At 39.6% G+C, this 25,563-nt stretch overlaps 1 protein-coding gene across 3 annotated transcripts in view; it reads right to left on the bottom strand.

Annotated features, from left to right (window-relative positions):
* The window catches only part of CCDC47 (coiled-coil domain containing 47), a 32,886-nt gene that overhangs the window by 4,284 nt on the left and 3,039 nt on the right, over positions 1 to 25,563 (bottom strand). For 2 of the 3 annotated variants that reach the window (XM_039355847.1, XM_039355848.1), the window contains 10 exons: positions 23,509 to 23,771; positions 20,167 to 20,274; positions 18,989 to 19,163; positions 18,130 to 18,251; positions 17,014 to 17,079; positions 15,381 to 15,482; positions 14,633 to 14,743; positions 4,725 to 4,810; positions 3,667 to 3,725; positions 2,794 to 2,903 (listed from right to left, as the gene is read on the bottom strand). In XM_039355847.1, coding sequence (XP_039211781.1) covers positions 2,794 to 2,903; positions 3,667 to 3,725; positions 4,725 to 4,810; positions 14,633 to 14,743; positions 15,381 to 15,482; positions 17,014 to 17,079; positions 18,130 to 18,251; positions 18,989 to 19,163; positions 20,167 to 20,274; positions 23,509 to 23,766 — 1,197 coding nt within the window. In that variant the 5' untranslated portion in view covers positions 23,767 to 23,771. The remainder of the gene's footprint in view (positions 1 to 2,793; positions 2,904 to 3,666; positions 3,726 to 4,724; positions 4,811 to 14,632; positions 14,744 to 15,380; positions 15,483 to 17,013; positions 17,080 to 18,129; positions 18,252 to 18,988; positions 19,164 to 20,166; positions 20,275 to 23,508; positions 23,772 to 25,563) is intronic. The other variant, XM_039355849.1, reaches the window with a different exon arrangement.

Genomic DNA, 25,563 nt, shown 5'->3' with positions numbered 1-25,563 from the left:
AACATAAAACTCATGTAAAATTTAATTATTTTGCAAGATTTCAACCATTATTATGATACGTTCTATTTTTTTTTTGGAAGTGAATTAGTGCCATCTAGTGGAGCAGGAACAAAGGTTTGCCAATAGTTGACAATACATCAAGCAATATCATAAACTAGCTACAAACATAAAATCTTAGCAAATTTGTTTATTGAAATGTGAACCTGAATTGGTTTGAGGCTCCTATAATGCACTGGTCTAATAAAATGTTGTGTGAGTCAACCTTGACTTTTTATCATTTATCATTTGCTGACAGCTTGTTCTGAAGTCCTAAGACTGCGGTACCATGAGAAAAGGGCAGCTCATCTTTCAGCTCCCAACCCCTTCTTGGCAGTCTTAGATCTTCCACCCAATCCAAGATATGGCTGATTTTTACCATAAAATGAAAGAAGCCCCAACCCATTCGTACTGTGGAAAAATGGACCAAAATCCCATTGCAGTCCTCTGCAGTATAGGTACAGTAGTGCTCAAAGTACAACCATAATTTGGACCAGCCTTTCCATTGTAAGAAAGTTGGCTGTTAAGTGAGTCATACTGATTTTGCAACTTTTTTTCCCTACAGTTATCAAGTGAATCATTGCAATTGTTAAGTGAATCACATGACTGTTAAGCGAAGTGGCTATCTCCATAGTTTTGCTTGTTGGAAGCTGGCTGGAAGGGTTACAAATGGTGATCTCATGACCCAGCACATTGCAACTGCCAAAAATACAGTTGCCAAGGGCTTGAATTCTGATCATGATTGAGGGGATACTACAATATTATAAGTACAAGGACCAGTCATAAGTCACCTTTTTCAGTTTGAACAGTTGCTAAACAAATGGTAGTAAGTCAAGGACTACTTGCAACGTTAATGATGATGATGATGATGCCTTTCCCAATATATCCAAGCAAAATCTATCTACTTGTTTAATTTCAATAGTCCTCCCCCAGCTTTTTGAATCAAATGCAAATGTTGAAGAACAAGTTCTTCAAGGGGACGACAGAGAATGAGATGGCTGGATGGAGTCACTGAAGCAGTAGGTGTGAATTTAAATGGACTCCAGAATATGGTAGAGGACAGGAAGACCTGGAGGAACGTTGTCCATGGGGTCGCAATGGGTCGGACACGACTTTGCAATTAACAACAACAACAAAACATATCCGGAGTGTTCTAGACTAGAAATGTAAAGACCTGCAACTCCAATAAATCTAAAGACTACATTGTAGAAGAAAGCTGGTCTAAAGAACTATAGTCTTTCTGGTTTTCATATCTACCTGTTTCTAAGTCACACTTGGTACTACTCATCAATTATTTGCACCATTTTTCCACCAATATGCATATGCTTATATCCAATCTCTCATGATACTTTATACATTTGATACAAAGGCCTAGAATTCATGAAAGCTTGTGCTTTACTAAATGTGTCTGTCTTTACAGTTCCATAAGACTATGTTTTGAAATTACTATAAATAATAAAATTATCTCTGGAGAACGTTTTAGCAGAATTTCAAAAAATATATATCTCAGAATTTCAAAAAACATATATCTCATTGTCAATGACTCCCAAACAAACTCAGCAGCCATAAGATAAGAGAACACATACTGTACGTTTATGGACTAGAAAATAACTAAGAAACAACACAAAGAACAAGAATTAAAATATAATTTTGAAATTGAAACACATTCATAGTAGAGTTTAGTAATTTGTTTATAAATGATTTGGAGTGAGAGTATAACATTGAGATGATGTTTAATGATAGTAATAAACTGCTCAGTCATAAAATAAAAACATGACTGCAAAGATTGCTAAAAGATTTCTTCAAAGTTCATGATAAGAAGTGCAAATGAGGTACATGAGAAAAAAATCCAAGCCTCACAAATATGTTAATTAGCTATGGCTGACAGATTAAAAAAAATACCTTAGAATCATTGTGGATAGTTCAATGAAAATATAAAAAAGAAAAATTCTAGATTAGAATAATTGGAAAGGGAGTCCAAAATAAAACAAGATTACCAGCATATTAATGCCGTTAGATAAAATTATGATGAAGATATACCTACAAAACTGAATAGTTCCAATCATGACACCAGAAAAAAAGATTTTGTAGAGATGAAAACAACCAAAACTGAAAACAAAATCACTTCCACAGTAAGATGGGTGGCATATAAAATCAAATCAAATCAAATCATTAGGAGAAAGGCAACTGCTTCACAAGGAGGGACAACTGCATTTGGACTCTTCATCTTGGGGTGAAGACAGGTAAGGGAAAATATAAATAGAGGTATATAATATGGACACATTTTCCTCTCACATTGTTGTAACGTAGGGCATTCTTTAACATTAATGCAGTGAGAATGACACCAATAAAGTTATTTAGAGAATGCATATTTAACTATGGCTTTTTCTGACACATGTGATTTTAAAGGAAACTGGACCAATTCATGGAAGATTGAAATATCAGCAGTTACTCTACTTTATAAGAGATATTAATTTACTCCTAGACTATAAAAAGCATGTTTTCAATGGCCAAAGACTGAAAAGGAGGAGAGAACTTTCAACTTCCTATTCACTTTGTAACATTTCTGAATGCATCCAACAGTCCACTGGGCATGGATGCTAGGTCAGTTAAGCTATTTGGAATGAAATAGTGATAGAGCAGAAAGGAATATAAACATATCTGGGAGAGAAGTGCATGGATTTTTAAACATTCTCATTACATGAGTCATACATATAGAACTAGCATAAAAATAGACAGGGTTAACATAAAACTTACTTCTCTATTCAGACGGAACTTTTTTGCTTTGTCAATAGAATAAATAACCATGTTCATCAGAGGCAGCAGAGCTTCCATGTCTTTGGGGGAAGTGTTGCCTGAACCTGGTACTTCCAAGAAAAAGGATATTTATGTTCAGTCTTACTTGTGAATTAAAATTTATATGGGTGTACAAATAGAGCCACTATGATGTGGTGGCTAAGCTCCTGGACAAGGACTGGGAAGTCATTTAGTCATTCCTTAGGTAAGGCCTTGGGTGACCTTGGCCCAGTCACTTGCTTTCAGTTCTGAATTAGCATCAGACTCTTATGACAAGCTGGCTGAAAAACAAAACTTATTGCATCATACAATGATAAGCTTCACTGCAAGAACTAGGCAACAGCAAAACAAAAGACTGCAACTATGTAAGATAAATACAATAAAGGACAATCTAGGAAGGCAAACTTTTAAATTTTTAATAAAGTCACTTCATCATTCTAATCTGCATTTACCTACAGCACTCCTGATAGTTTCATTGAGATGCTGACATGGTAGAAATTCCTATACAGGGCAATTCACAATTATAGCAATGAAGAGATATTTATTCTATTTATTATTAAATTTTAGGCTGCCAAGGCAACTTATGGTATTTTAAAATAGTCAATAATAGTCATGTCTCTGCTAAGATTCTCATAAACCCACTATCTTTCCTTTCTTTAACTACATTTTAACCTCATCCTCCTGCCAAATTACAATAGGAGCCAAACAAATATTAGAAATAGATCTGTTAATCGGGACAGATTATAAGTTATACTCCGATTTTGAAATACACTCTCAGGGGTAACATTTTATGTTTCCTAAGGAAAGCTATTCAAAACAGAAGCTTATTCTTACCATTAAAAGTAAACAGCAGTGTCTTTTTAGTTTCAGGCAGTTTCAAAGGCTGGCCTTCCCTGGGTGAGAACAAAAAGAAGCACTGGTAAAAGGATTTTAAAAATGTCCACAAAAAATGGCAACAGCAATATCTAGTAAGTTACTCCATAGTGGGCTCCTATTTTGGGTGAAACTGCACAACCCTGGCAGCAAAGGTTATCCTATAATATTATAAATTGTAAGGCTTCCTGCAAGAAGGAGAATCATTAACCTATGGCAACAACAACAAAAAAAATCAGGAGTCTGGTAACATCACTTGTAATTAATACATTTTATTAAAAGTGCAATAAAATAATATTTTAGAAGCCATTATTTATGCCACTTTGTTATTGTCTGTCAGTCTCCTCTAGGGCCTAGCAAAAACACCTATGAGTCCTGGGAGACCTTCCCATCAGAAAGCCTGTTAGAAAACCAGGAGAAGAAATCTGGCAACAGCTCCTTTTGTCATTATCTCAAAAGATTAAGTCACCCAGGTGATACCATCCTAGACCCCCCCCCCCCGCAGAAAGAATGTAGAATCTCCTTTATCATCATCATCAGAGGATCTGTCATAGTGATTTATCCTATCTATTGAGCAGAAAATAAGCTGTAACAGATCCTAGCCTGAATCTTAAATGTAGTAAACATTTGTGGTAGTTAAATGTGGTAAACATTTAATGCAGCATTATCCACCCTATAATGATATCCGCACAATTATTGAGAGATAAGCCATTGCAAATGCTCATGTTTCGAATAGTTAGAATAGGAATTAATAGTTGGGATATTAGTATCACATTGAGTTCTTTCACTTAATGCCCTTGTTCAAACATCTCTAACATTTTATTCAACATACTGTAAAACATGCTCTATTGCTGAAGGAATAGTCATTCCCAACTCATGACTATTGTAACCAGAAATATACAATACAATAGATGTCATACTACAGTTCCTAAGCTAAATTTCTCCTTTAATTCCCTTTTTGCAAATTTTAGAGCAGTATTCATTTGGAAATACAAAAGCAATTTTTGTGCCATACTCACTCTTGCATAAGTTTTGGACCGGAAAACTGGTCTGAAAAATGAATTGACTCAATCTTATCAGCATAATGTGTGAGGAAATGGATCATCTACCAAGATAAAAAGATTTAAAATATTAAACATAAGAGCATATTTTTATTTTATATATATATATATATATATATATATATATATATATATATATATATATATATATATACACATACATACATACATACATACATACATACATACATACATACATACATACACCATTGGGAAAGGCTAGCAACTATTTTCCTGCCTTCACTGTTTATGCAAGGCAGGTAGTTGTTGACTTATGAAGGCAATTGGGACCTGAGTTTCAGTCATTAAGTGATGCAGTCATAAAATGCGACTACATTGCTTAAATATGGTGACCTCTGCTATCCTGATTGTTGTCATTAACTGAATCACAGTTGTTAGGCGATGAAATCTCCTGCCATCTTCACACAGCCAAGTCAGTTGGTAAGCCAGCACAAAAGTTATAAGTCCCAGGCAGCTTGCAAGCAGATCAGCAGCAGGTAAATGGCTGCTTCTAGATAAGATAGGGTGCAAGGAAGTACATCAGGATGCAAGGGAGGTGTGGTAACGCTGAAGAAGGGTGTGTGAGGGAGGCACGGGGAAGCTTGTGGAAGGTACAAAGGAGTGCATGACTAGCACAAGTGCAGAGGTGCTGGGGGAGATTGGACGAAGAGAGGAGACTTATCCCAACAATACGAGGCTTCAAGGATTGTATTGAAAGAACCCAGGCTGTTTTTCTTAGGAAACTTCTGGGTCTTCCTCCTTGTGTTGGATTTGCTTCGATGTACCTGGAACTGGGCATTCGTTCAGTCGAATACATGGCGTGGATTAACACCTTTAAATGGTGGTTTTGGGTGCTCTTTTCGGCAGTCCCTGTTAGCTATCTCTCCCTGGTGTTTGCTGACTCTCATACTTCTTGTTGGGAGAGGGAGCTGACAAAGAAACTCCACTTGCTAGGTTTTACGGGGGATGCTCTGGGAGATTACGGTCTCAAGGACGCCCAGTTTAGGGTAGTCCAACGGCTTGTGGACATAGATTTGCAATACTTAAGAGCCGGAGCCAACAAAACTTGCTCCTCTTTGATCTTCAGCCATTCTAATAATTATGGATTGAGGATGGCTTCATATTTCTATATTCTAAACCATCCCCAAGTATAGAAGAGTCTTTTCCCTAGCCCGTTTCAATGTCTTGCCCTCAGCACTACTCGATGGGTGATTCAAGAGGCTCCTGTTTAGTGAGCGACTATGCCCCTGTGATAGGGCTGAAGTTGAAACTGTGGAGCATGTCTTATCATACTGCCCTATATATAACACTGCCAGAATTAAATTATTGTCTCTCCTTGGAATTGATCTCTCTGGTTCTAATGTCAGTAATTTGGTCTTATATTGTCTAGGGGATGACTCCTCCTATATTACTTTTCAGGTTTCTAAATTTCTTTTAAGAGCTTAGAGGAGAACGTGGTAATTCCCTTTAGCCAAGGCTTCTAATGTTAATTGTTTGTGATTATATTTTTCTTGTGTTTTCTTTTGTTGCACTTGCATTTTGGTCTGTGACCGCAAAATAAAAATTATTATTATTATTATTTCCTGCTGAATTAGAGCAAAGGACTAACGATTCTTCCACGTTCTCTAATGGTAGTATCAGCAATAAACTATCTCTGGACTTCGAGATTTTATTTAGCTCTCATTTCCTTTGACAGACCTATCATTCTTGAATTGGTTCAACTATCTAGCGAGGGGAAAAAACTATTTGATCCACTGCTGATTTTGTACTTTTCCCCACTGACAAAGAAATAATCAGTCTATAATTGTAATGGTAGGTTTATTTTAACAGTGAGAGACAAAATAACAACAAAAATATACAGAAAAACGCATTTCAAAAAAGTTATAAATTGATTTTTATTTTAAGGAGCGAAATAAGTATTTGACCACTTTGCAAAACATGACTCAACCTTGGTGACAAAACCCTTGATGGCTATCACAGAGGTCAGATGTTTCTTGTAGTTGGCCCCAGTTTTGCACACATCTCAGGAAAGATTTTATCCCACTCCTCTTTGCAGATCCTCTCCAAGTCATTAAAGTTTCAAGGCTGCTGTTTGGCAGCTCGAACCTTCAGCTCCCTTTCTATGGGATTAAGGTTTGGAGACTGGCTAGGCCACTCCAGGACCTTAATGTGCTTCTTCTTGAGCCACTCCTTTGTTGCCTTGGTTGTGTGTTTTGGGTCCTTGTCATACTGGAATACCCATCCATGACCCATTGTCAATGCCCTGGCTGAGGGAAGGAGGTTTTCACCCAAGATTTGACAGTACACAGCCCTGTCCATCGTCCCTTTGATGTGGTAAAATTGTCCTGTCCCCTTAGCACAAAAACACCCCCAAAGCATAATGTGTATGTTTGACAGTGGGGATGGTGTTCTTGAGGTAATAGGCATGAGTCCTCCTCCTCCATGGTGAGCTGAGTTGATGCCAAAGAGCTTGATTTTGGTCTCAGCTGACCACAACACTTTCATCCAGTTCTCCTCTGAATCATTCAGATATTCATTGGCAAACTTCAAACGGGCCTGTACATGTGCTTTCTTCAGCAGAAGGGGACTTTGCTGGCGCTGCATGATTTCAGTCTTTCACGGCGCAGTGTGTTACCAATTGTTTTCTTGGTGACTATGGTCCCAACTGCCTTGAGATCCTTGACAAGATCCTCCCGTGTAGTTTTGGGCTGATTCTTCACTGTTCTCATGATCATTGAAACTCCTCAAGGTGAGATCTTGTATGGAGCCCCAGACCGAGGAAGATTGACAGTTATTTTGTGTTTCTTCCATTTGGGAATAATCGTGTTGTGGGTTCCTTGATTGGCAGCAGTTCCGGCAGCCAAGTCAGATGAATCAGATGAGGGGGAAGAGGTTCCTGGGTTCACAGTGGAGTCTGTGGAAGGCTCTGAGGAGCAAGAAGACTCAGAGCCAGACACGGAGCTGGGCCCATCTACTCACGCTCAGGCAGAGAGAAAGCTGTGTTGAGGGCCTGAACTGAGCGAAAAGGAAGAACAGCTAGGGCCTGTCCCAGATATGGTTATGTGCAGAGAGGAGAGGCGTGCAGGACAATGGAGGGCAATGGGACGGCTCTCTAGGAAAAGTAAGATACTCTAAGAAGCCACGCCCTGGTTGGAGTATAAAAAGGAGAGGTGTGGAGGCGCCGGTTGCTGCAGGCAACCGTTCATGCTCCAGTATCTTGTTTCTCTGTCGGATTTCTTTTGCCAGGATTCTTTGCCAATTCTTTGCCAGGTTTGTCAGCTTTCTTTGTGTCTGGGTTGAATTGTTAAATGAGCCTTCCTGCCAGGAACTCAGAGACTTTGCACTTATCTCAGCCAGGTGGGAGCAGAGACTGCTACTGTTTGTTTCAACATCTAAGGACTGTTATCTGATGTTTATTCCATAAATGCCTTGTTAAAATAAAAAGGGTTTTTTTCCTCATGAGTAAGCCGTTGAGTAGCAGTCACAATGGCTGGGTCAGAACAGTTTGCCTATGGCCTATACCCCCTGCTACCATGCAGCAATTACGTGCAGAAAATGCCCGGCTCTCCCAACAGCACAAGTAGCACAAGTTGCACAGTTTCAAGCTCCTGCTGCTCCACAACCCTGTCGGAAATACCCAGTAACAGAACCAGATAAATTTGATGACACTCAAGACATTTCCAGCATTTTGGGGACAATGTCAGCTCTTCATCAGCCTGAGAATGGAGGACTTCCCCACGGACCAGGATAAAGTGGGGTTTATGATCAGCCTTCTTTCAGGCACTGAAGCCCGCTGGGCCACACCTCTCCTTGTCTGGCCTAGTCCGTTATTGGATGATTTCCAGGGGTTTTGTGACCATCTTTGGCTGATGTATGAGGATCCCATGAAGATGCAGACCGCTACAGACGCTTGAAAGCCCTGAAGCAGAATATTACAAGAATATAGCAAATTTCAGCTGCTGAGCCAAGATTCAGCCTGGAACGAAGCTGCCCTCATGGATGCTTTCCAAGATGGTTTGTCAGAAGAGCTGTTGGATGAGCTGCTCTGTGTCGATGTTCACCTGACCCTCAATGTGTTGGTCCATCTCTGCTTAAGGATTGACGCTTGGCTGTGACAGAGACTCGGGTGGCCCTGGTCATGCGTGAGAACCTGGCTATGTGGGAAGAGCCTATGGAATTAAATGCTGCCAGGCCCCACCTATCGGTAGCGGAGAAGAATAGACAGAATTCAGGGGCTTTTGTGTTTTTACTGTGGGGATCCTGGGCACATGGCCACCTCTTGCCCCAAGAAGCAATCAGTGGCGTTGGCTATCAGGTCTGTCGGGAAACACCCTGAGCCCAACCTAGAGGGCACTCTGGGTTGGGCCTCCATCAGCACAGATCAACGCCCATCGGATGCTTCACTCGGACCCTCACGGCACTTGATCCTGGTGGCACATCTGATCCTATCCAGTAAGCCATAGGGTATCCTGGTACATGCCTTAATCAATTCCGGAGCAACCACTTTATGGATGCTGTGTTTGTGACCAAATGGGCTGTTCCTCAATGCCTGATGGACCTACTTCTGTTAGTGGAGACCATTGATGGCCAGTTGCTTCTATCTGGGTCAATTAAGGTTGCCATGCAACTGTTGAGTATGGCCATCGGCTCTCATGAGGAGGCCATTCAATTTTATATCCCCTCTGACCTGCATTTTCCAGTGGTCTTAGGCTTGGCGTGGCTCCAGACACATAACCCTCAGATTTATTGGTCCCAGAACTTGGTCACATTCCTAAATTTACAACGTAAACTGATCACACCTGTCAAGTCTGCGCAGAACAGGTTCTGAGTCCCCCAGGGGTTTCCCTGCCAGCTGAATTGACGGACTTCGTAGATGTCTTTAGTGAGAAAGAGGTGGATAAATTGCCCACACACAGGCCATATGACTGCTCCATAGACTTGATCCTTGATGCGCCACTCCCAATGGGGCATTTGTACTCCATGTCTGACCCTGAGTTAGCTGCATTGTGTAACTTCGTGCACAAAAATCTGTCTCAGGGCTTTATCCAGCCCTCGTCTTTGCCATTGTCAGTGCCAGTTTTGTTCATGAAAAAGAAGTTTGGGGAATTGAGACTCTGTTGCGATTATCGCAAATTAAATGCCATTACTGTGCATAACCGTTACCCTCTGCCCCTCATTCCCAAACTTCTGGAACGGCTCCAGGAGGCCAAAGTCTTTACCAAACTGGACCTGAAAGGAGCCTACAATCTAGTTAGGATCTGGCCTGGTGATGAATGGAAGACAGCATTCGGCACTTAGTACGGCCACTTCAAGTACACAGTCATGTCATTTGGGCTGACCAAGGCCCCCGCTGTCTTCCAGTATTTTATGAATGATATATTCTGGGACCTGTTGGATCAGTTTGTTGTGATCTATCTGAATGACATCCTGATCTACTCCCTTTCACAGGAGAGTCATCATCAGCACCTCCGTATGATTTTGCAATGGCTCTGGGAATATCAATTATATTCCAAACTGGAGAAATGCCAATTTTAACAATTGATCATCAACTTCCTGGGACATCACATTTCTCCTGAGGTTATTGCCATGGAGCCAAGCAAGATCAAGTCCCTGTGTAGTTGGCAACCCCGTTAAGGATATCCAGTGACTCCTTGGGTTTGCCAACCAATGTAGGACATTCATCCCTGTATTTGCTTCCCTGACCATGCCCCTCACTTGGCTCCTTCAGTAAAAGATCCTGTTTCACTGGACCAACAAGCTTTCCAGGCCTTGAAGCAAGCCTTTATGCAGGAATCCATCCTGAACACCCTGATCCACACCATCCATTTGTCGTGGAAACAGATGCTTCCGACATTGCCATTAGAATGGGGTTACTCCAGGCTCACATGCCCAGCGGTACCCTCTTTCTTTGCACATATTACTTGAGGAAACTTAATCTAGCCGAGGAAATACACTATCTGGGAGAAGGAGCTACTGGCCATTAAAGTGGTGTTTGAGGCCTGGAGACATCATTTGGAAGGGGTCTGGCATCAAATCAAAATCCAGATGGGCCACAACAATCTCGAATGCTTGCAGACTGGCCAGAAATTGAACCAATGACAGATTCAGTGTCTCTATTTTTCACCAGGTTCAATTTCTGCATCACATATATCCCAAGTGGTTGCAACCAAAGAGCAGATGCTCTCTCGAGGAAACCAGAATACTCCCACAAACCTCTGCCCCTAGAGCAGTGATGGCGAACCTTTTAGAGACCGAATGCCCAAATTGCAACCCAAACCCCACATATTTATCGTCGGGTGCCAGGTGGGCATGGCTCACTGAGTGGGCATGGCAGATTGAGTGGGTATGGCCAAGGTTGGCATGATCACTTTGATGTTGCTCGTGGGGACAGACGCCTGTGGGGGCCAGGCAGGGTTGGTGGAGATCCTTTGGCAGGTGGGGCGGTGGGCAGGAGGCTCGTCCTGTGGGGTAAGGCGAGGCAAGGTAGGGGTGCCATTGTCACAGGGCAAGATGAGACAGGCTGGGGTGGCTACTGCCTGACACCATCGGCCCCTACAGACAGAGGCCAGTGAGTGCATGGGTGCTAGGATGCATCTGGCCATGTGGGCCTCAGCGAGTTAGCAGGCGGCTGGTTGAAGAAGGACGGTTGCCATCTCCGGGGCGTGGCGCATGTGCCCACAGAGAGGGCTCTGAGTGCTGCCTCTGGCACACGTGCCATAGGCTCGCCACCACTGCCCTAGAGTCCTTCTCTGCAGTTCAGGAACCAGTAGATTTACAGGCTCAGATATGGGAGGCACAACAGCACGATACATGGGTGGATCAACGACAGGAGGAGCTGGGGCCAGACTCTCCATGGACTTTCACTGAGGCACTCATGACCAGCTCTATATTCTGAGGGGGCCACTCTGGGGACTCATCCTCTCACAATGCCATGACAATCCTGTGGCAGGGCTTTTTGGCCTGTTCAAGACTCTGAACCTGGTCTCCTATACATTCTGGTGGCCCTGATTACAACACGACATCCAGGCCTACGTCACATCTTATGTACAGTGCTGGCAGGCCAAGTCAGCAAAGGGAGCCCCACCAGGTCTGCTCCAGCCCTTGCCGTCAGCCGAGAGACCCTGGAGAGCAGTGTCCATGGACTTCTTGACAGACTTGCCCCTGTCTTCTGAGTTCATGACAGTGTTTGTGGTAGTGGAATACTGACTAAGATGGTGCATTTCATCCCTTGCCGTGGTTTGCCAACAGTCCCACCATAACTTGCATGTTCATTCAGCATGTCTTCCATCTGCACAGCCTACCTGATAGGGTCATTTCAGATAGGGGGACTCAATTTATGGCCTATTCTGGAAATGGCTGCGGAAGGTCTTAGATGTACAAATATGTCTGTCATTGGCGCATCATCCAGAAACAGATAGCGGAACTAAGAAAATTGATCGGAATCCTGGAAGATTATCTGCACTGCTTTGCAATAGGACAATTAGGTAGATTATCTTCAGTAGTCGAGTTTGCTTTCAACAACTTGCAGCATACCTTCACACAGATGACACCTTTTCTGGCCAATGTTGGGTATCTCCTCGGCTTTTTCCCCTCACGCAACTTGACTTGCCTGTTCCCTCAACTAACGAGTATCTTGCAGAGTTATAGGCTGTCCATCAATTGGTGTGATGGCAACTGGATAAAGCCAAGGTAGATTATAAGAAAGTCGCTGATCGATCTTGGCATGATATGCCTGCGTTAGCTGTGGGAGATCAGGTATGGCTGTCAATCAGGCACCTTCCATTAGACTGGCCTGCCAAGAAATTGGATCATTGGTACCTAGGCCCTTTCCCCATTGAAGCTGTCATTAACCTGGTCGTCTACCACCTGACATTGCCACACTCGCTAAGAATGCATCCGATCTTTCACCGGTCCTTCTTGGTTCCAGAACAACTGGCCTGTCTGCTCTGCTGACCAGAATAACCCCCCCACCAGAACAGCATGGCAGAGACAGTGCTTCCCAAGTACAAGGTCGCCAGCATCCAAGTTTCCCATTGGCTGAAAGGCCAGTTCCAATACTTGATTGAGTGAAATGACTATGGACCAGAGGAGTTCACCTGGTAGGATGTGGCCACTGTGCATGCTCCTGCTCTGGTGAAGTTCAAAGAGCAGTTCCCTTTGCGGCCACATCCTGCCTGTCGGACCCGGGGGAAGGATCGTGCAGTGAGGGATAGTGTTGTGGTTCCTCAACTGCCAGCGAATTGGATAAGAGGGAAGGGATGTCTGGGTTCACATCAGAGTCTGTGGAAGGCTCTGAGGAGCAAGAAGACTCAGAGCCAGATGCGGAGCCAGGCCAATCTACTCATGCTCAGGCAGAGGGACAACTGTGTTGGGGACCTGAAATAAGCAAAGAGGAGGAACAGCTGGGGCCTGTCCCAGATGTGCATATGTGCAGAGAGAAGAGGCATCAGGACAATGGAAGACAATGGAGCAACTCTCCAGGAAAAGTAAGAGACTCTTAAGAAGCCATGCCCTGCCTGGATTATAAAGAGTAGAGGTGTGGGAGGCGCTGGTTGCCACAGGCAACCGTTCATGCTCCAGTATCTTGTTTCTCTGTCGGATTTCTTTTGCAAGGATTCTTTGCCAGGTTTGTCAGCTTTCTTTGTGTTTGGGTTGAATTGCAAATTGAGCCTTCCTGCTGGGAACTCAGAGACTTTGTACTTATCTCAGAAACTGCTAAAAAGGGTTTTTTTCCTCATGAGTAAGCCATTGTGTAGCACTTGCAAAGGCTGGGTCAGAACAAATTGCACAACTGTTGTCACCTTCTCACCAAGCTGCTTGGCGATAGTCTTGTAGCCCATTCCAGCCTTTGATAGGTCTACAATCTTGTCCCTGACATCCTTGGACAGATCTTTGGTGTTAGCCATAGTGGAGAGTTTGGAATCTGACTTATTGCTTCTGTGGACAGGTGTCTTTTATACAAGTAACAATTTGAGATTAGGTGCACTCCCTTTAAGAGAGTGCTCCTAATTTCAGCTCGTTACCTGTATAAAGCACACCTGGGAGCCAGAAGTCTTGCTGATTGATAGGGGATCAAATACTTATTTCATTCATTAAAATGAAAATCAACTTATAACTTTCTTGATTTCTGGAATTTTTGTTATTGTTATTCTGTCTCTCACTGTTAAAATAAACCTACCATTACAATTATAGACCGATCATTTCTTATCAGTGAGCAAACGTATAAGATCAAGGGATCAAATATTTTTTCCCCTCACTGTAAATATTTTGGCTTTAACTAGCAATGAATTCCATGAGCCTAGTAACAAAACAAGTATGTCATGGATTTCTTCTATGGATGAGATATGACAAGGCACAACTCATTAACAGTAATAAAATGAAACAAAAACAAAGCATCAACAATCAGATCGACATCATGCTAGGGATGTTCTCTAGGAATGTTTGATTTGCTTCCACCAAAAGAATAAATTGAACTAGTCAGATTTTGTTTCTGTGAAAATGCTGTGTACAATCATTTTTATAACTAATCTGTGAGACAAGTGGACTAAGTATACATTTGCCCAGAATTATTCAGTACCTTCATAGAAGGACATGATTTGGGGTAATCTTTTTCAGACTTAACCAGTTATACCATGACAATACATAGAACACTCACTTACCAATTTTAGGCATATGCTTATTTCCAAACCTAAATTCTCAGTTTTTCAGAATAGTTCAAGACAGAAAGTACTTCATTTTAAAACAAGTAAACAAAACAAATAAGGATGTTCCAATGCATAGCAATATGCAGACTTGTACCCTGGATGCTCTCATGAGAACTGAGCATTATTGCAACTTGAATATTTTAGCGGTTTATTTTACATTACCTTCGTATCCATCATTCCTTCTGTGACCTCACCCATTTCCGATAAGATGGCCAGTGCTTCTGGGAGCCCATACTTTGCCCCAGTTTTGGGTTTATCACTGCAGAACTCACTCTGCCAAAAAGGAATCGCCATGTTATAAGGTAAATCTGCTTTTTCTTGCACAGTTAAATGTCCAATCAACCTAATCCAAACCTTGAAACTGATTTAAGAACTTAACAGTGAGAACAAGACCCTGCTCAACTGAAAGAACATTAGCTTCTGATTGCACAAGACGAACTTGCTGCCTTTAGGGACTTGTGAGATGTTCTAAATCTGGAATAAAAGATCTCATATTCCCGCATAATTGTTCACATTTGAAAAAGGATTACAATAGAGGTTTTTAATTCATATGTTTACTAAAAGAAAAAAGATACATATAAACTGAAGATACATATAAACAAAACATAAAAAAGCCCTTCCGTCATGGGCTTTATGTCCCCAGAAGATGTAACCATTTATTTAAGTGTCATTCCAAGCTACACAATGGTTCCCTGCCCAATTTAGCTATAAAATTAATTAGTTAGATTGACATTGCAAATTAGACTTGTTATAAACCATCCAATTAATTAATTAAGGCAATATATTAAGACAACATGTAGTTAAGACAGTCCAGGACTATTTATAAGACTTCATTATGTGTTTTAAAATTCCCTCTTCCTTCTCTAATTACCAAATTTTTAAAAGTTCTTCCCACAACTCCAGTACATACCAGGTCCTGCATTTCCTTCTGAAGCCGTACCAAGGCTTTTCTTGTCCCAACAGCGAAAACGTAGGTATCCATATCATCATCATTCATAGTAACTTTTATTTGCTGGATAACAATAATGTAATAATAGGAACACATACATTATTTTGCACAGAAGGTCCACTAATAGAAGAATAGTCCGATCATATGGCAAAAGTATAAAACGCCCTGGATAGCAAATGTCCATTTAGCCAAGATCAGGTCATGCTTAAGGAGAGTCTCAAAATTGTTCTGAGAAGCTCTAAAATACAGTATAGTATTAGTATTTTTTCAGTACAAGAATAACTGCAGAACTCCTTAACAAGGCAAAGTAGGTAATACAGGTAGACAATTTCTCATCTGAAAGTTACATTTTTATTTATTTTATATAATATTACGGAATACTGGTGGTGATCATTTACCAACAGTAATTGGGACAGGAATTCCAGAGCTAAGCATCAAAGTAATAAAACTGATATCATCTGACTGGACCAATTTATACAACAAACAATCCTGAATGCTGTCATTAGGTAAAGCCTGCGTGTTCAATATTCCATGATCAAGTGGTTGCCATTTGGGACCTCCTGCTGGTTTCCCCATTGAGTCTGCTTGTTTGCAACTAGTAGTGAAGCTAGTGGAGAAGTGACTGGAAGATGCTGTGATGTCATAAGCTCAACCAGTTGCTATGTGCCTAAATCACAATCACATGGCTTTAGGGACACTGCAATGGCTGCAGATAGGACCTGTCATAAATATCCTTTATTCAGTCCAGTCAATAGCTGAACAAGTGGATGTTAAACAAAGACTACCTGTACCATTATTAGGGATCTGTACTGCTACCTACTCTTATAATACAGGTATAATACATAATACAGGTAGTCCTCAACTTATGACCACATTTGAGCCCAAAATTTATGTTGCTAAGTAAAAAAAATTGTTAAATGAGCCCATTGTACAACTTTTCTTGTCACATTTGTTAAGTGAATCACTGCAGTTGTTAAATTAATAACAGCTTTGTTAAATGAATCTGGCTTTCTCACTGACTTTGTTTGTCTGAAGGTGATCACACAACTAAGGGACACTGCGACTGTCATAATTATATGAACCAGTTGTCAAGCATCCAAATGTAAATCACATGACCATGGGGATGCTGTAATGGTCATAAGTGTGAAAAATGGTCATAAGTCACTTTTTTCAATGCCTTTGTAACTTAGAACAATCAATAAATGAATGGTTGTAAGTCGAGGACTCCCTATATTGGTCATTTCCCAGATAAAAAATTAATAGTCTCCACTCTGATTATAAAATGTGCATATAATACACTTATTTTGGTGCCAACTGACATGGTGATAAAACCCACATGCTTTGACTCTGAATTTCTACTAAGACACATGTTGCTTCTGGGATTTAAATGAAAATGTCAAAAAATTAAAAACTTATTTTTCAGCCATATGGGTTATAATTTGTGAACTTTTATAAGGAAAAAACAGAAAGCAGTAATTCCCACTGTGAGAGTAAAAGCATCACACATATTGAGCTACAGTTTTAATAAGCTAATCAAACAGTGTTATGAATATAATTCACTCAAGCTATTTTTGATTATAAAATTAACACATACCACTTGGTCACAGGCTGGCCTCATCATGCGTGCAAGAACATTCAGCAAGTCTTGTCTCTTAAGAAACTGAAAAGTGAAAAGTGCAAAAGTGTGAGAACTTCTCATCTCTCCATTGAGACCCCTAATTCAATGAACATTACAAGCTTCCTACAGTAAACATATCAATCTGTGCAAAAGATACATCCTGAGGTTTATTTTAATTGCTTATTTTAATATATTTTGATGCTGCTTCCCCTCCCCCCACAGTACAAGGCAGCTGATACACATTAAGGACCCAGATAGTGAAAATCAACTTCTTCAGTCCAAACATGCTCAGGCAAGTCAAGATGTACTTCCAGACTATATACTGGGCCTTTCCATAACCACCATACCTAGGAGAAGCTTTAAGTAAACAAAACTAGACTTTGTCTTAGGACTCTGGCATCATGCTGCTTTTTCATGGGAAAATGAAAAATGAGGAACTCCTATCTTGCTAAGTCACTGGAGGAAGCAATGACCCATTTTAGGGGATATAAGTTTTATTTACTCGCTTCCATGTTCTTCATGATAAAAGGAGTGGAGTAAAAGACATGTACTAAGCAGTTAATTCTTCGGTTTGTTGTATCAGAACCTGCACCTAGCACATCTGCCCAATCAACAGAATAGGCTTTAGTGATACAGCAAATGTAGGAGTACTCTAAACACAGTTCAGATCCTGCAAATTCAGAATACTGTTGTTAGCTATTAGTTCTTTGCCAACTGAACTAGCTTCCTCTCTTTCAAACATACAGTTTAGACTTGATTATTGAAGTTCTTTACAGGGTATTTAATTATTAAATTTATATGCTGTTGAACTTTCAAGACTAATGCTGTATCTGCCAGTTCATTTTATGTGTCTACAATCTTGAGATTCTCAACACCGATTACGGAAGGTAAAACCTTCATTTTCAAAATCCTGGCCTTGTTTGTCATCTATGATTTTTTTCCAATGTCAGAATAACTTCTGGATCCAAGGTTTTAAAAATTTCTAACATTTTAACATTCTTTTCTTTTTTACAGGGAAAAGTAATATTACTGCTATTTCCAAACAACTGGCATTCAAGGAACTTTTTGGTTTACTGCAAACTAATCCACTACCTTGAGTTGGATAAGCATGCCTTCACAACACACTCTACCGGAACACCACAAATTATAGATATGTTCATTCTCTTGGTTCAGTTTGCCTGTACTTGTGGCTTCTTTGTTTGTACCATCATCACCTTGAAAGAAAGGATATACCAATTAATGGGCATTTATTATTTATACTGAGCTGCTATTGATGACATTCCCAGTGACAGCAAGTTACTGTAATACATTATACCAGTATTGCTGATTTATTGTTTATCTTCTAAGTGCCAGCAAAAACTTTGAAAGCTTTAAATGACTTGCATCACCTAGGTAAGAATTTGCTTTTACCACAACTTCTCTCTCAATTAATCTACCTTTGACTGATCCCAATTCACCATTTTATACAATGCTGTGATAGCTCCCATAAAATACTGCACACTGTGTTTTTCACTCCTTTGTGATCTAATGATTTTCACTGCTACTATCCTCTATAACTGATTCTCTCTCTGCTGTCTCTTATTCCTTCTATAACCTTCAGTCCATAAACTTTAAGCAATGCCATTTCAATTTATCATCCGCTGTTCATTGTTCAATGTCTCAGTTCTTCTCCTCATTATCTTCTCAAACTAGTTATTTCATGCTAAATCATGGTGATTCCATACATTTGATACTTCAAGCAACAGAAAGGCTCTGAGGGAGATTTAAAACCTGATTAATTCTACACCAATTAATGTTTCTTGTTTTCTAAGCCCTCTTCCTGAAAAAACTAAATTATCACATATAGTACCTTGAACTGCACTAACTCTAAGAATTCCTGGACTTTGTCTGCAATTTTGTTTTCATGGGAAAAAGGGAGAAGAAGGTAAAGATAAATCATAAACCAACTCACCAACTAGTGCAAAGTTACTTTCAAGTAGCTCTCGATGACTACTGAACCAGGCCTGGGCCAGACGATTGTTCTTATTCTTTCCAATGATATAGTTCATGATATAAGCAAGGAGTCCTGTCACCATTAAAATTTCCATGTAGTAACTCTCCCAACTATTTTGAAGATGTGCAGGAACCTGATGAATTTGAACATTATTAAAAGCTATTTCATTTAAGGAAAAATCTTGGCTCTTCATTATAATCAGCATTAAGGTTTTATTAATTTAGCAATCAGCAATTCTAACTCCAGGCACAGAGAAAATACTAAATCAACATAATCCATTCTTCTTATAAATGTATTTTAATCCTCTGAATACTACTGAAATACCAATAAACAAGAATATTTATAGCTCAGGGTTGATATGAAGAGTCCTTGGTACTCTCTGAACTTGGTTGTTTTCTTGCAGATATTTTATTACTCAAATTACCCAATAGCACTGATATTACCTTGTTTGCGTAATGAAATGTCTGCAAAAAAACATCCAAGCTCAGAGAGCATCAAGGACCCTTTATTGCTAAAATACTTTTCTGCAGTTCAGAATTATTTTCTTTAAATTAATCTGATTTCACTATGTCATTCAGATCATATCTGTGATTTACTATAATTCAGCAAGACTTTAAGCATCTAGACTTTGCTATTTAGCTATAATGTCCAAATACAAAGTGACACTATGAATGCCAGTATTTACCAGGGTTTATAGTTACCTGTGGAATAAAACCACTTCCATCTGTTATCTCTATTTATCAACCAATTAACATCTACCAGGAAAAGTTCTGGTGTTTTTGAAGAGTTTGGGCAGAACAAAAACATAAATTAGCAGAGGTATGTGCACACACACGTGCAGGGGGGAAGAGAGAGGTAAGTAGGTGTGTTTATGTGTATGTGTGCACATACACATACACACACATGCAGAGAGAGAGAGAGAGAGAGAGAGAGAGAGAGAGAGAGAGAGAGAGAGAGAGAGAGAGAGAGAGAGAGAGAGAGAGAGAGAGAGAGAGAGAGACTATCCACATTTCATTCAAAGTAGAGATTAATCCAAGATACTTATGATTGCAACCTTAATTATAATAGTTCAGGAGAAAACCTAATATGAGACATTAATTAGAAATTATGTATAACTTTTCATAATCTTCACTTACATCAACAATTGTAATAGGATCCTTATTTTTGCCGAGAGATGCATCAGGTTTTTCTTCATAACCTTCAAACTCCTCATCATCATATGGCTCACTTTCTGTATCACTTTCCTATAACAAGAAGGCAAAAATGTACGGAAATATCTATTGTTTCAGGTAAATGAGATAGTAAATGTCTGTCTTTTAAACATACAGCTATCTTCTGCTTTTTCTATTCTAAAAACAATATGTACATCTTTGATAATTGATGACTGATTCAATCATATGTCTATGGAGATTCTCAATTATCTAGGTCATTGTTGTCCAAAAGGTGCTTTTTCCAAAAGGCAATTGGATTTTCTTGGGTTTTTCTTTGAAAACTTTTCACTTCTCATCCAGTTCTAATTGACTTGAGGGGAATGGAAGGATTTATATTCTTTGTGGTCATCTGGTTGTTAGCCTCTGAGGGTTAGTCATTAGTGTTAGCTGTTTGGAGGTTTATCTGTATCCTCAGAGACACCTGAATCACAGTATAAATGGGTGTAACTTTCTTGGGACTGCTGAAAGGATTGAATTGTAAACAGGAGATAGTTGGTGTTGTACCCTCCCCCTCTATTGAGAAAGGGCTGTTTAATTTTACCTAGATGGTCTCTGATCCCTCTTTCAAACCAGTGGTCCTTTCTGTCTAGAATATAACTTTGCTATGTTCAAAAGAGTGGCCCTTTCAAATGCAGATAGACTGCTGCAGCTTGTCCTGATGAATTTGTTTTTCTGTGTTGTACCATGCATTTATAAAGCAGTTGTTTTGTTTCTTCAATGTATAGGTCTGCACATATCTTGCTGCAATGCACTGCATATAATGCATTGCTCAGTTTGTGTCTGGGTGTTTTGCCCTTGGACTGGACAAGCTTCTCCCTTAATATATTCCTGGGTTTAATGTGTGCACATATCTTGTATTGTTGAAAATCCTCCTGAGTTTTTCAGATATTCCTGCAACATATGGAATGACAACATTGTTCCATTTGTTGTTTTCTTTTTTGTTATGAAGGAGCTCCTGCTGGATCTTTTTATGGATTTGATGAAGGCCCAAATAAGAGAACCACAAGTTCTGAGGGTTTCCTTGATTGTTTTTGTTCCTTCTCTTTTCTCTCTTTGATGGCAGGCAAACCTTCAATTCAGTGGTATAAGCTCCTGATTACTCCAGTGGATGGTAAGAATGAAAATGTAAATATTGATCACTGTTTGTAGATTTTGTGTATATTGCAGTATTGAGGCTTTTGTCTTCTTTGATGTATATTGCACAATCTAAGAAGGCCAGACTATTTTCTTTAATATCTTTCTGTATGAACTTAATGTTTCTCTCCACAATATTGATGTATTCACACTGTGGATAGAGGGGACCACTTATTTGAAAGAGGGATCAAAAAGGTTATGTATGTTAAAACTCAACAGAAGGGGATACGACACCACCTATCTCCTTTTTACAATGCAGTCCTTTCATCAGTTCCAAGAAGCTTCCATACCCATTTATACTCTGATTCACATGACTCTTAGGATACAGCTAAATTCCCAAGAGGCTTCAATGACTCTCAAAGAGCTACCACTAACGATTGACCCTTAGAGTACTATTGACCAGATGACTGCAAAGAATATAAATCCTTCTAATCCCCTCCAATCAGTTAGAACTGAAGAAGCTTCTTGGATAAGCGAAATGTTTTCAGAAAAAAATCCAAGAAAGTTCAGTTACCTTTTGGAAAAAGCACTTTTGGGATTCAATCACATGGGTGAAACTAATCAAAGAGTGCTATGCACAAAAATAGACTACAAATGCAGCAGAATATGAATCTCATCAATATGAATGCCCATGCAAGAAAACTAGAATGCTAATTACAATTTCCTACTTAAGCATGGGCAGTTATTCAGATATTGAATGCTGAAACTCAGTTCTGTGGGATTATACCAGAAGAGGCCTGGCCAAATGTTTCTTGACTCTTTGCTTACGTTGTAATGGTAGGAATGGAAGGTAAACCACTCTCATTTCCATCCTTATGTGCTTCCAATTACTACCTACCACCAAATCATGCCTCCAAAATTTGGCAACAAAATGATGAAACTTTGTTATTTCAGGTATGGGGCTGGAGGGTATTAAGAATGAAAATAGGATCAGATCAGCTCCCTGAAGCTTTTTGTATTCATTACCTCCCTCATTTTTGAAACCAAACAAACAAAAGGTCCCAACAATGAAAAGCTGCATAGCTAAAATTAGCTATTTTGCTTCTGAATTTCAGTAGTATAATCACAGACTATTAGAAAATCATAAATTACATGTTGGAAAGTTGTACACAGTTCACCACCTGCTCTCAGCTGTTTGAATATGATATACATGAAGCTCTGGCCTAGTAAATTCAACTTCAATGCAAAAAAAATATATATAAATCTGCAGTTTATAAATTGATCATGTATAGAATTGCTCTGTAATCATGGAAATGTCTATGGCAAGGACTATAACAGCAATATGGAATACTTTCCAAATTGCATGCAAGATCCAAGCAGATTTTAATTATAGGTGTTATACTATATTTATATACAAGAGATATATCAACCCACAACTTACATATGGTCTCCAACCTTCAAGATTGTACCATTAGAATTCAGCAGAGATTTCTGATTTTTCAGTCCTTTTCTTACATTAAATAAACTGAACAGTTATCTTAAATTTCTGATAAACCTAAAATATCTATCCTGAACTTAAAAAAAAATTACAACGTCCATTAAGGAGACAAATATTGATCCTATTCCTTTGCTTACATCCCTGCTGTTCTTCCTGCAGCCCTTGGAGCACCAAAAATATATATTTTTAAAAAATGCAGCTTCTGTCTATAAGCATTTCTCCCACTCCTGATTAATAGATATCTGGAGCTATTTGATGTTCCAGAATTCCTTAGATTACAATAATTATGTATGTATCATGTGGAACTGATTTCTTTGAATACAATAATTATGTATATATCAGATGAGACTACACAAACTATAGATTCACTCCTGTTATAGCTCCAGCATTCTGTGACACTCTCTAACACAAGTTTTCTTGCTGATTTTTTTAAAATCAAAACTTATTTTACCAATGAAACTGGCCAATTAACATTGATACTATCTTGTTTTCATTGTCTGTCTTACTTAGTCTTAAGCACATCAAGCTTTATAGAATGGCTTACATTTTTTAAAAATATAAATTATATTAGAAACTTGTCCACAGATATACCCAAACTAAAGAAAATACACAGTATAATTGGATTTCCTATTAACTGGTCTTACACATTATTATCCCATTGCATCAAAAAAGATAAGTCCTTCATCTCACATCACCTGTCCATCAGCATCCTCAAAATCAAGACCTTCATCTTGTCCTTCAAGTTCTACTGTGGCTTCCTCCTCCTCTTCCTCCTCCTCTTCTGCTGTAACAATCCGCTGGGGAGATTCTGTGGCTTCAATCACATCTTCAAACTCAGCAAAATCATTATCATCATATTCTACTAAGTCATCGTCATCAAACTCCTCAAATTTGGCCAAAGAAAGACCCCATAGGATAAAGAATGTAGCCACGAAAAACCACCAACTTCTCATTGTTGCTGGGGAAGAAAATGCTCAATAAATAAAAAATAACAAAGGCCCCAAAACTTTCAAGTTCAAAATATTTTTTTTAATACAGCAGTGTAAAAATGGAACTAGAAAACTAGAAAAAGAGTACTGTATCACAATCAGTAATTGTGTTTCATCTTGCACAGCACTTTCAAAAGTGTAATACCCAATGCAATAATAATAAATTAATATCAAACATTTCCTCCAGGTGTACCTAGTACTCCTTCTTCCATTTGTTTTCTCCATAAAAATCATGGGAGGTGGGCTGGATTGATAGCAAAATGAATTTTCAATGCATTTGTTATTTATTATTAGCAACCAGAACAAAATGTTGCAGATTACTTCTTCCCAAAAAATAAGCCATCATTCCATGGAGATCTTTTCCACACATATAATCTTTTTTTTCTAAACCAATTTAGATTAAATAAGATTAACAGGAATTGTAACAAGTTGTGGAAATAAACCTCAATAATAGTGCATTTCACAGAATAAATACTTTATTGTAGCCATCCTGAATTTACTTCAGCATTATATGAAAGAACCACAATCTTTCTGTAATAAATAGGGCAAGATGTGACTTTCCAAATGTTGAATTATAGTTCTGGGCATCTTTCCCATTTTTGAAAAATTTGTTTAGATTTAGATCTTTTTAATTTAGATTTTTTTTACAATCCTGCCTTTATTATTTTTGCACATAACTCAAGACAGTGAACATATCCTTTCCCACAATAACAACCCTATGAGATAAATTGGACTGTAGGAGAGTAATAGGTTCAAAGTCACTTTTATGCCTAAAGTGAGACTAGAATTTATAGTCAGGAGTTTCTAACCTGAAGCTTAACTACTAGATCAAACTGCCTAATACTCATATTAGTATTATTAATACAGAAACAGCAGATATGCTACAAATAAAATAAAATAGTTCATATCTCAAATTCCCTATTTTCTGTACAATTGCCTTATGAAAAAATAAGCAGGATTAATGAGTCCTATGGATCACTGAAAGAAATGTGACTGATTTGGGGTTTAAATGATGCTTGATTATTTATTCACCTCTAATCTGCCTTGAAAGGACATAAACTCCTCCATTAAACAGCTGGTTGTAGTAATAAAACAGTGATGGCGAACCTTTTAGAGACCGAGTGCCCAAACTGCAACCCAAAACCCACTTATTTATCGCCGGGTGCCAGGCAGGCGTGGCCCACTGAGTGGGCATGGCTGTGGTGGTCATGGCAGATTGAGTGGGTGTGACCAAGGTGGGCGTGATCACTTTGATGTTGCTCGTGGGGATGGACGCCTGTGGGGGCCGGGCAGGATTGGTGGAGATCCAGTGGGTCTTTGGCAGGTGGGGCGGTGGGCAGGAGGCTTGTCCTGTGGGGTGAGGCGAGGCAAGGCGGGGGTGCCATTGTCACAGGGCAAGGTGAGACGGGCCAGGGTGGCTGCTGCCTGACACCATCGGCCCCTGCACACAGAGGCCAGCGAGTGCATGGGTGCTGGGATGCATCTGGCCATGTGGGCCTCAGCAAGTTAGCAGGCAGCTGGTTGAAGAGGGATGGTTGCCATCTCCGGGGCATGGCGCATGTGCCTACAGAGAGGGCTCTGAGTGCTGCCTCTGGCACACGTGCCATAGATTCGCCACCACTGTAATAAAACATTACCACATCTATCTTTTGAACAATGAAGGAGAATTAGAATTCTATTACATGTAAGCCTTCAGGATATGAACAATTTAAACAATTTAAAATGGAAGAGAATTAGACAACCATATACATTTAATGAAAC

The sequence above is a fragment of the Crotalus tigris genome, unplaced genomic scaffold, assembly GCF_016545835.1.
Source record: "Crotalus tigris isolate CLP2741 ecotype Arizona unplaced genomic scaffold, ASM1654583v1 scf7180000018762.419966263:882430, whole genome shotgun sequence".
In the NCBI taxonomy this organism is placed as follows: Eukaryota; Metazoa; Chordata; class Lepidosauria; order Squamata; family Viperidae; genus Crotalus; species Crotalus tigris.
This window is presented reverse-complemented; position numbering and strand designations above follow the sequence as displayed.